The following is a 12,880-nucleotide window of genomic DNA, read 5'->3' as shown; positions in this document are numbered from 1 at the left end:
ATAAGCACTTTAAATTCACATGAGATTCACTCTACTTACACCAAAAATGTATCTTTTGTATTATTTTCACACATTAGCAATGTTTTTAATTAATATGAACACTAATGTTTCATTATGAACATTCCTCTAGGCTAAAGCAAATGAAGATGTACGTCTGTATAATAAAGCTGCTACCCACATCCAAATCAATCTCGTGCCTGCAGCGTTAAAGCAGTGTATTGGGACAGAAGTTTCAATATTTGCTTGTGTTGAAGAAGGTAAAATCTGCTTTCTTTTTTCTTTCCATTTACAAATCTATTTGAGCTTTAACTAAAAATCACTTATGTAAATTAATAACAACTATCTCCTGTCACTATAGATATATATTCTGCATAATATGAGCACACAATAGCTGCTTGCTTGGTTACATCACACAGCATATACTTCTTGATTTGTAGTTTTTCATTGTTTGTATTGATGTGCCTCTGTAGATGATGGAGATACATTGCATAGTATGGCCATAATGACTTATTAGTACTCATAGCAATAACTCATTGCCTATAAAATCCTCAATCCACAAGTGAGGAGATTCTGGGTAATAAACAATATTCCCCCACCTACACAATGTAAAATTTTCCAATGGAAACATAGTTTGCACTAATAAATCTTGAAGTATTAGTCAAGATATCAGAAATGTCAGCCATATCTTCAAAACATAATAGCCGACATGGAAGCTCCACCATCCTAGATCATACTGCCACTATTGGGGATCGTCATCTTTTCAACTCTTGACATGGCAGTTAACCTAAGTTTCCAACAGTCAATAGAAGATCATGAGTCAAAATTTGACATGATTTTTACAACACAAATGTTAATTTTTCTCCAATCGAAATTCTATTATTCGCATTAACCACAACAAAAGACACATGATAGCCTGCACACACATGAATATATTATGAATATCACACGATAATATGAATATCACACGATAAATAGTTTTTACTTAAATTATCTTAACATTTGTAACTTTTTTATTTGGATGCTTTGATGCTTAAAGTAAATAATCTTAGTTATTTTACAGTCATGCCTGTCGAGACATTCCCAGAAGTTCCACTAAGTGAGTATAGTAGTATTTTTTGTTTTCTTTCTACAATGGAAATAAATTTTTAATTTAAATTCAAGAATATTTTATTAGCACTCTGTTACAATACATTTATGTGCCATAGATCAGAATTCTGAATTGAATGACTAGAAATTTACTAATATTGTGTACTTATGTTCAACTTTTTACAGTTAGATTTGTTTTAAGTGGTGTATTTCTTTCCTTGCTTATAAAATAAAATCAGTTTTCCCTTCATATTGAATACTTTTATCTTGACACTATATTGGATTGTTGCATACTTGTTCATGATCTCATTGAGATATTAATTACTTGACTAGCAATGTTTTTAAAATATTTAGCTCTGTCATTGCTTAGAAAAATGTTCCCATCAATACAATAACGTAGAAAATCTTGCTTGATTTCATAACCCTTCCTAAAATTGGCATCATGCAAAAAACTAGTTTCTGCTAAATTAATATAAATAAAAATATTTGTTGTTGATATTGAAAGAAACATATTCTTTTGTTGATTAGGTTCTGACATTGTAGTGTTTTTTCATGGCATACTCATTTTCAGTTTTATAGTCTTTTTTATTATCTTTTTTTATGAACCATGAACAGGTAAAATTCCTATGTGGTTTGATATATTTTTTCAGGAATGAAACAACTTTATAAAAATGGTTTTATTTGTTGTGTCATACACAATGTCTTTTGTAAAGAAATGTTTTTCTTTTCGTTTTATTGCCATATATATTTTAATTTTTTCTAAATTATTTGGAACTTTGTGATATATCTAATTAAGCTAAGGTAGATAAAGAGAGTGAGAAATTGGCAGTGTTACAGGCTTATGCTAGCTTGTCCACGAATCACTACTGACTCCATTTTCTTATATCAAATTTTTGTTGCCTTTTCCTTCTTTCTTTTTTTTTGCCTTGCATAAGCTTAACATAAACCAGAATTGTAGTGCATATGTTTCTCATGAAAAATCAATTTTTCAGTTCTCAACAGAAGTCAATTTTTTTTACAGTAGTAAATTCTGATATAAACGATTTTGTAAATTTTTGTTTGTTTATGTAAAAATATGCATCTTTTGTAAATACTGTTACTACACTTATTGGTATGTGTAAAGAAAAAAAGAGGACAAATAAAATTGTCATCAATTTTCAGTGCAAAAAGATGCGTAGAAAAATGAACTGTTGTGTAATTTGGAACATAATTTGCCAGTTGAATAGTTCCTTTGATTTGAAGAGACTATATTGGTAAATTTTTCCCAATATTGATTTTCTTTTTATTATTTCATAAACCAGCTTAAACGTGTAAATTAAAAAAAATATGTGCATTTACATATAAAAAAATATGTGCATTTACATATAAAAAATATATGTGCATTTACATATAAAAAAATATGTGCATTTGTATATAAAAACAATACGTGCATTTACATATAAAAAAATATGTGCATTTACATATAAAAAAATATGTGCATTTACATATAAAAAAATATGTGCATTTACATATAAAAAAATATGTGCATTTACATATAAAAAAATACGTGCATTTACATATAAAAAAATATGTGCATTTACATATAAAAAAATATGTGCATTTACATATAAAAAAATATGTGCATTTAAATATTACAAAATATGTGCATTTACATATAAAAAATATGTGCATTTACATATTAAAAAATATGTGCATTTACATATAAAAAATATGTGCATTTACATATTAAAAAATATGTGCATTTACATATAAAAAAAATATGTGCATTTACATATAAAAAAAATATGTGCATTTACATATAAAAAATATGTGCATTTACATATAAAATAAATATCATTACAGGTTGTCCAATTGTAGATGGCATGGCTAATCCAAAATTTATTAGTGAAGAAAATATTAAAGTTTCAAGTAATCCAGATGCTGTGAACAAAATCAGACCAGGACACACTGGTTGGCAGTCTGATATGACTGACAACCGAAGGACCGTTACTGTTCATGTTGGCCAAAGTCTACAATCTGGAGCAAACATTCGACTGCTTAAAGCTAAAAATGTTGTTTCATACGATGTCATTTTAGTTGGTGGTAAAAATAAACTTGGACTGAAGGTTAGTAACTCAATCCTTTTTTTTCTGATTTAGTTTTAACATTTTATTTCTGATTGTATTTTATTTCTGATTGTATTTTATTTCTGATTTTATTTCTCATAGTACGTTCCTTTCTAAGAAAAAAAAAATTTGTAACATCAAAAAATATTCCATTATATCACATGCAATAAGAAGAGAGAAATAGTGGGGCACATTACTTTTTCAAGATTAATAAAATTCTATTGCATGTTTGAAGGAGAATAAGATCATGGAAATGTTTTTTCATTAATTTCATTAATCATGAAATTACATTTAATTTTTTAAAAATATTTTTGCATTTGCAGGATAACAAAACATTTATGTAGTTATAAAATATTATTAACATTTAAATGTAGCTTGAAATATATTTTTCTTTATTAAATTAAATTTATATAATAATATATTGGGTTTTGTGTCAGTGGCATTAAAAAAAAAATAATAATAATCAAAGCAATTGAGATTATTCTCCTCCTCCTTCTTCTTTACCACCGCCACCACCAAGAAAAAAAAAATATAATAATAATAATAATAATAATAATAATAATAATAATAATAATAATAATAATAATAATTATTATTATTATTATTATTATTATTATTATTATTATTGTTGTTGTTATTATTATTATTAACAACAACAACAACAACAACAACAATAGCAACAACCAGTACAGTAAAGTAAAAACAGAAAAGCTTGGGAAAGAAACCTGGATGGGAATTCAGGCTCAAAACAGAAAAAAAAAAAAAAAAAAACAAGTCAAAGTGATAAACAAGATGAAAACAACAAGAGGACGGAAAAGTAGAAATGTGACCAGTAGGGAAAGGCTAAACCAGAAACAGGAAGAACTGAAGAAAAAAAAAATTGCAGCAAAAAAAAAGGGAGATTTAAGGTGATAAAAATCGTAACAGTGCAAGAAAAACAGCACCTTTACAAACAAAGCCAATTTTATCCAAATGTAACTGGAAGAATGAAAGATTGTCTAGTTTTTTTTTTTTTCTCTGGGAATCCTATTTTAATCACGTTAATTAATTCTATTTTAGTCACGTAAATTAATCATATTTTAGTCACGTTAATTAATTCTAATTTAGTCACGTAAATTAATCATATTTTAGTCACGTTAATTAATCCTATTTTAGTCACGTTAATTAATTCTAATTTAATCACATAAATTAATCCTATTTTAGTCACGTAAATTAATCCTATTTTAGTCACGTTAATTAATTCTAATTTAGTCACGTAAATTAATCATATTTTAGTCACATAAATTAATCATATGTTAGTCACATAAATTAATCCGATTTTAATCACATAAATTAATCATATTTTAATCACATAAATTAATCTTGTTTTAGTCATGTAAATTAATTCTATTTTAGTCATGTAAATTAATCCTATTTTAGTCATGTAAATTAATCCTATTTTAGTCACATGAATTAATCCTGTTTCAGTCACATAAGTTAATCCTGTTTTAGTCGCATAAATTAATCCTATTTTAGTCACGTAAATTAATCATATTTTAGTCACATGAATTAATCCTGTTTCAGTCACATAAGTTAATCCTGTTTTAGTCGCATAAATTAATCCTATTTTAGTCATGTAAATTAATCATATTTTAGTCACATGAATTAATCCTGTTTCAGTCACATAAGTTAATCCTGTTTTAGTCGCATAAATTAATCCTATTTAAGTCACGTAAATTAATCATATTTTAGTCACATGAATTAATCCTGTTTCAGTCACATAAGTTAATCCTGTTTTAGTCACATAAGTTAATCCTGTTTTAGTCACATAAGTTAATCCTGTTTTAGTCACATAAATTAATCATATTTTAGTCACATAAATTAATCATATTTTAGTCACGTAAATTAATCTTGTTTTAGTCGCATAAATTAATCATATTTTAGTCACATAAATTAATTTGACGTACAAATCATGTTTGTGCTCAATGAAACGATTTTTTTTTCTCAAACTGAGGAAAGTAAGATTCAGAATTCTTCTTAACAATTAGCCTTGTATTCCTTCGATCTTTGCTGCCATCATAATTCTTGTTTTGTCCTCTTCCTAACCGATAGCAGCTTCACATACATGATATAGATGTCACCTCTTTTTATACTGCCACCTTGAAGCATGATAGCACCTAAATTTGCATTTATCTTATTTTTCATACTGGAGAGGTTTTGGGTTCGAATGCCAGCACTTCTCTACAAAGAGCACAGACCAACCATTGGTGTTTATTATTGCTGTGGTTCTCCACACTATTATTACAAGGAAACAGAAGCAAAACTCTACTGGAGTAAAATATGGGAAAAGCAACAAGATCACAATAGGAATGCTGAATGGCTGAAAGACATTAAAGAAGAGTTACAGTAAATCAAAGAAGGGACAGAGAATGAAATCAGCAAAGAAACCCTCAAAATAACCCTATGAAAAAATGGCAACCTGAATAACACCAGATCATGACGGAATACATACATACTAGTTCCAAAAAGTCACAACACTACATAAAAAGCTAATTCAAAATCTGAAAAGGTGTATTCACAAAGCAGAAGTGTCAGAAAGGATGACCGAAGGAAGAACCACACGAGTACAAAAAGACATAGAAAAGGGAATCGGCCACAGCAACTATATAACATGCTTACCTACCATGTGGAAAATACTAACAGAACAACTGAGAGAACAAATTTATCACTCACTTAATAATCAGGGACTACTTTCTGAGCAACAGAAAAGATGCCAAAAAGGAAAATGAGGGACATGATCTATTATACATACATCAAAACATCCTGAGGGAGGTAAAAAGTAGAAAAAAGAATATAACCATGGCATGGATCAACTACAAGAAAGGGTACAACAGGAACCTGCAAGTATGGATAATAGAATGTCTGAGAATGTACAAAATACCAGACAAGATTATCAATTTGATTGAAAATGCAATGAGAACATGGAGACTTGAACTAACAGCTGATTAATAATACATAACTAACATAAAAATACAAAGTGGTATCTTCCAAGGGGATTCCCTATCACCACTGCTGTTCATCATAGCCATGATGCCCCATAACAATATGTTAAGAAAGTGCCAAGTTCACTGATACAGATTAAAGAATGAACCACCTAATGTACATGGATGGCTTGAAAGAAATTAAAGAAGCTAATAAGCACAACCAGAATCTTCAGTTAGAATATCCGTATGAAATTTGATATGGAAAAATATGCACTATTAGTTATAAGAAGAGGATAGCTAGAGGCAATTCCAACCAAATGGAAATAAGGGGACTAGCTGAACATGACAGCTGCAAATATTTGGGAGGTCTCAAAGCAGACACCATCAAAGTAACAGAAATAATAGAGAAAATTGGAATAAAAGAAAACTCATAGAAGCTAAACTATATAGTAGCAACCTAATAAAAGGGCAGTGTCACTAGTAAGATACTCTAGACCTTTATAGGTTGAACCAAAGAAGAACTGTGGCATTTTGACCAGAAAACCAGGAAACTTATGAACATGCATCAAGATCCCTTAAAGTGTAGTGGAATTTGCAATAACCGAAATGGGGGGAAATAAAGAGCTTACCTCGGATACATCTGTTGTTGTGTTGCGGGCTGAGCGGAAGAGAGTTCCAAGATGGTTTTTATTGGTGTTGACCCCATGCAATCTGCAAGAATGTGCTCTCGTGTGATTATGCAATATATATAATTCCCGGACGCTATAAAGGCAGGACGCTGGGAAGCAGTCAGGGAGTGTTTTGCAGATTGTGTGTAGGTGGTTCTGGCGGTTGGATTGTTCTTTGTGACGAACCATGAATCTGCGAGAAGCAAGTTTTCTTCTGCCTTTTTTTTTCTGTCTCCTTCTTCTTCTTTCTCTACGGTCATTACAGCCAAAAATTCCCTCTCTTCTAGAGGTGGGCGGTGCAGGGCAAAACTGACTATTTCCTATCTTTGTTTCTGATTTTTACCTACTACATTTTGCTACATAAAGACCCTAAGTTGCTCAGAGAGGCACATTAGTCCAATCGACCAGCAAAATACAAATTGCCCATCTCAAATATCCAACTCCCACTTCTTGTGTCCTGTCCAGCAGCCCCCGCCCCTTCTAATCTACTGGAATCTTTTCATCCCTAACTGATTTTGGCCTTTTTAGTCGTCCACTTGACCACCCAGAGGTTTACTACTCAAGATATCCATTGGCAATAATCATCAGTCAGTCTTCATTTAAAGGAAGACCATCTAGGAAAATTACTTTACCCAAGTAGGTTGCCCTCAGCTTATACTTATTGGTCCCTTGATTTATCAGAGAGGGACCTATGTTTTCAGTGGCTTCTGTCTGTCCATGCATCCATTAGTTTTTCCTGCAATTTTGCCGCAAATTGTATTTCATTAAATGAATGTGCACATTAAAAAAATGTTTTTTGCAAAAATTCCTGTTGCGTCCCCAGGGGCTCAAAAGAGTTAAAAAACGCTCCAAAATAGCCTGTAACCCCTCCTTGTAGAGAAAGTGGTTAGAACCCTTATTTATCTGGAAATCTCGGCTCGTGTCATCTAGTCTTCTCTGAGGATTGTTACATTGAAATCCTGTATGCTGAAGGCAGGAAAAAAGACCAAGTCATGTACTCTAGTCTACAGAGTTAATTTTCACAAACTTATGTACAATTGTTTTTATAAATATCATTCAGTCTTAGTAAGTTTTTCAAAGTCTCAAATCTCTTCACAGACAGCGACAGATGGGTGGATGAGGAGGTAGAGGGGTCCCCTCTTCAGGGAACGGCGGTTTCTATATGATCTGTTCTTCCTGAAATCAACAAGCAATCTGCTTAATTTTAGAGCGTATCGACCCGATGTGGGTGGAGTGGAAGTCTCCCCAGCCAATCAAATCATGCTAAACCCCCAACCATCTGAGACCCAATTCAAGATTAAACTCCCATAACCTTGAGGTCATCAGCCATCACTCAGCCAGTACAATATGCTTCAAGTTCCTGTCATCAACTTAACTGCAAAATATATTTCTCTGGTTTCAAACAATATCTATTTTGACATAAAATAAAACATATATATTTATATTCTCTATTTTAAATCCTCAGGTTATCTGGCGTCACCCGGGAATGATTAGCTATCTCAGCGTTGTTCTAAAGCTCCCCCATGGGGATTACGTCACAAGCCAAAAATGACACGTTTTGCCCCATAATTTTGATCCATAATTAGATTTTTCTGAAACTGTGGAGCCCATTGTTCTTAATATAAATCCAGTATGTGTGACCCTGGCAAAATTCTGGGGACTTTTAGTGCTAAAAACGCCTCTTTTTGTGGCTCTTTTTATATATTTCTCAACAAAAACTTGACATGCCTGACTATATAGTGGTTTTACACGGTGGTCAACTCAAATATACATGTGTTCAGGCCTGAAACTGTACCATTATCCATTTACATTTGGATTCGGCATCCCTAGGGGCTCAAAAGAGATCAAAAATGCCCCAAAATGGCCAAAAATGAAACCCTTTTCCCCATAGCGTTTGATCCATCCATTAGATTTCTATGAAACTTAGCCAAAATGTGAAGGCCATTGTTCTTAATATAAATTCTGTATGGGTGACCCTAGCAAAATTCTGGTTCGCATCCCTCTGGGACTTTTAGGGCTAAAAATCATGCCTTTTTGGAGCTCTTTTTCATATTACTCAAAAACTTGATATGTATGTCTATATAGTGGTTTTCCATGGTGCTGAATTCAAATATACATGTCTTAAGGCATGAAACTGCACCGTTTGCCCATTTTCACTGGGATTCAGCATCCCAGGAGCTAAAAAAAAAAGGGTAAAAAATGCCCCAAAATTGAAAAAAATGACACTTTTTACTCCATAAATTTTGCCCCATCTATTAGATTTTTTTGAAACTTGGCGAAAATGTGAAGACAACGTTGGCCCTTTACACTTCTCACATTCATCATCTCTTGATTATTTTTTGTGGCATCATCTCACATGCAGCATCAGAGGGGGATCACACACGCATGGCTTGATTTTTCAAGCAAAGATGTGGTCAGATGTGGTTCGGTGGTCAGACTCCAGCCAGAGATATTTTCAGTTCTTTGTGCCTCCCTTCTTTTGGATAAGCACTCCTCACCTGCAACATCTATCATTCACCATCAAAACATTTTTTCTGTATCTTGTTTCCATTAAAAATGATTGAATATAATTTTAAAATAAGGGTTATAAATAAAACTAAGGAGTCCTCCAGAATGCTGGTAACACTACCCCTTCCAGGCTCCCCAACTAGTTTGAAGTTAAGCAATGCTTGTTCTGATTAGCATCCTGTTAATTTAAAAATTAAATTTTAACAATTTTTTGAAGACCAGATTTTACATGCAATCATTTGCACACATTCATTTATTAAATTTAATAAATCTATGTAACTTATGATTTTTATGATTTAACAGAGATTGAATTTGAGAATATTTCTGAGGTTAATTATACAAAATATTTCTTTTTGTTGCAGACTATTTCTCCAGACTCACCTGCTCCTATTCCAAGTAACACTAATGCACAAACAATTAAAATTAAATTCAATGTCAATCCCAAACAAAAAACATCTGGCTGCTCTATAACAGTCATATTGTCAATAAAAGCTTGTTTTACACCTCAAAGTAAGTATCATTTTTGCATGTATTCTTACTTGTTTCAATTGATAAAGAAATGTTAATGACATAAGTAATTAAATGACTTTGTCTGTAATTCACTTATCTTCTCTCTATAATTTCTTTTTGAAAATGCAGTATAATTTAGTATAATTTCATAAAATTTTCAGAACATTTTGTTATTTTGATCATGATGCTTAATCTAGTTTGACTAGTACCTTGATGCCCCACTTGACTTTTGTCATCTGGCTTTTTCTCATCTATTTTGTTTGACACAATAGAAAGGAAAATTCATCTATTTCATATTTAAAGCATTTTAATTTAGACACTTTTTATTAGTATTTTAATTTAGACCCTTTTTATTGGTATTTCTAACAACACATCTTTATAGAAACATAATGCTGCTTAGAATATTTTAGAGAAACAGGGAGTAAGGAAGAAAATTCCAAATTTGTCCGTCAATAGTTTACAATACTTCTACAAGAAGGCATGATTAGTCACAGTAGCAGCCAGAATATCGCATGGTCAAGCATAACCAAACAGAAATCCCTATCTCTATAAAGTTAAGTATGTTTATATGTTTGTATGTATAGGATTCACTACTAAACTAATGAACTGATCATTATGAATTTTGGCACACAGCTGCTATATTTAGTTTAATTAAATTTTATACAAAAGCGGTAAAAAGATAGTAGAAGCTCTTTATAAAACAATTCAGATACCTTCGACTTCTTGTGAAATTTTAACATTAATTAATAAATATTACTCAAATGTTCCAATAAATAATCCCCATATTTCAGTTACTTTGGAGTATTTTAAAGGATTTTTAGCAGACATACGATGGGAACAACTTCTCATGTGAAAATTCCAATATTTCAGATTTGCACTGAACTTCATCCATAGTCATTATACTAATTAAGCAAGATTCCCTGAATTTTAATTTCTCAAGGATTCTAGGCATAAGATTTAGTATTATTATATCTGGATTTTTATCTTCATAAGCGAACATAAAATTGGTACTCAACTGTTCTCTTTGATGAAATAATTTTACTTGTCTTTGAATATTTATAAAAATTATCTCAATTCACAATTGAAGATACTTTAGGTATGACATTATTCTAATAAATGATTAACATTATAAGTGTATGCTGTATTTTCATGGACATCGGCAATCTTTAAGAAGTCATATCTTTTTTATTTGTGGGTCAATTTTTAAAAGAATGACATTGATAAAAAGAGAATAAAATAAGCATTCCAATGATGTCAATTTATTTTTCTTTTATGTGTTCAATGTTTTTATGCTCCAAGTTAAAAATGAAAAAAAAACGGTAAATAACTGTGTCCCTTTTTGTTAGCCGACGCCAACAAAAAGGGACACAGTTATATACTAATAAAAAGGGACACAGTTATATACTAATAAAAAGTGTCTAAATTAACATGCTTTAAATATGAAATAGGTGAATTTTCCTTTCTATTGTGTCAAACAAAATAGATGAGAAAAAGCCAGATGACAAAAGTCAAGTGGGGCATCAAGGTACATGGAGATATAGTCAAACTAGATTAAGCATCATGATCAAAATAACAAAATGTTCTGAAAATTTTATGAAATTATACTAAATTATACTAAATTATTACTAGACTGGTCAGTTTTTTCAATGTTTACATTTTATACGTTACGTTTGGATACATATGCGCGGGGTTAAATTCGATTGGATATGGCTGAAATTTTACAGGCTATATAAACATAGAAGTCCATCTCTATTGGACTTTGATTTATATTTTTATGACCACCGGAAGCAAAGTTACAACCGAGCAAAGTTGATGAAGACTATTTCAAAATTGATAAGATGAATCGGCATATATCATCCATTTTCATATAGATAATAGTTTCATAATCATTTTCATGTATAATATGTAAATATTTGATAATTATTAATTGTGCAGAAATTTCTTTTAAATGTTATCTTTTATAGAAATTGAAATCCGCTTACAGAAAAATGGCTTGCTAAACGCTAATGCGCTGAGCTGAGCTGAATAAAGTATTCTCTTAAAAATAGAAAACTGTTTTTCTGCTTTCGTTTTACTAGACTGGTCATTTTTTATTCTGAGTTTGTCAATTTAAAAAAAAAAATTGATTTCCAAACAATACTTTTTTTTAACGCTTTTAGTACACATGTACTAAAAGCGTTAAAAAACAACAAAATGTACTAAGAACATGCGTTTAACTTCTTACGTGTTTGTGTTTTTAGTGGTCAAAAACAAAAACAAATATATAACAAATAAAAGGTATTTGTGCACTTATGCTACCATGCTGAAATAATAGCGTTATTATTTAGAAACCCATTCTTAACATGGGGAAGGAAGGGGGATTTTGTTAACTATTCTGTACTTTCACCTAACAATTAAATAAAAAAGATATCGTGAAACTTGAATTTATTTTTAATTCATTGTCAAGACCAATTTTTCGAATCTGTAAAACAAACCCGTTTTTTTTAACTGAGGATATCTAAATAATAATAATAATAATAATAATAATAATAATAATTAGATGGTTCAATAAGGAATTTTATTGTGATGCATTTTATAAATTTTTACTTTGTTTCCACCTTAACATTTTCTTTTAAAATTTCTAAAGTTTTCAGGAATGCTGAAAACGAAGATCGCATTTAAATTTTCCGCAAATAAGTAACTTTCCGGATATTAAGCAATGTCATTTCTTACGTTATTGCTGGTGGCCATTTTGGAATGCGCGTTTCGGCATAGTTTCTTGGGGTTGTGTGTACCAAGATGGCCACTAGCGATAACATAAGAAATTACATTGCTTAATATGCGGAAAACTACTTATTTGCAGAAAATTTACATGCGATATTCGTTTTCATCGTAACCTAAAACTTATAGAAGTGATCATTTTAAATGTTAAGATGGAAACTAGGTAAAAAATTACCGTTTTATTTCTTTGTTTACATAATTGAATTTTCAGTAAAGCAACAATAAAAATGACAAAGATTACCATCAACTGGTGAATATATAGTTGTTGCTTATCAGGATT

The 12,880-nt window shown here is 30.8% G+C and overlaps 1 protein-coding gene across 1 annotated transcript in view; it reads left to right on the top strand.

Annotated features, from left to right (window-relative positions):
• The window catches only part of LOC145292235 (SCO-spondin-like), a 94,586-nt gene extending 82,726 nt beyond the window's left edge, over positions 1-11,860 (top strand). Inside the window, exons 18-22 of the mRNA XM_080138558.1 lie at positions 131-257; positions 1,061-1,096; positions 2,929-3,191; positions 9,693-9,840; positions 11,805-11,860. Coding sequence (XP_079994684.1) covers positions 131-257; positions 1,061-1,096; positions 2,929-3,191; positions 9,693-9,840; positions 11,805-11,860 — 630 coding nt within the window. The remainder of the gene's footprint in view (positions 1-130; positions 258-1,060; positions 1,097-2,928; positions 3,192-9,692; positions 9,841-11,804) is intronic.
• Positions 11,861-12,880: the final 1,020 nt, after the last annotated feature.

The sequence above is a fragment of the Euprymna scolopes genome, chromosome 13, assembly GCF_053919585.1.
Source record: "Euprymna scolopes isolate OS-2025 chromosome 13, ASM5391958v1, whole genome shotgun sequence".
Classification (NCBI taxonomy): domain Eukaryota; kingdom Metazoa; phylum Mollusca; class Cephalopoda; order Sepiida; family Sepiolidae; genus Euprymna; species Euprymna scolopes.
The sequence above is the reverse complement of the archived record's forward strand: the minus strand, read 5'-3'. Positions and strand labels throughout refer to the sequence as shown.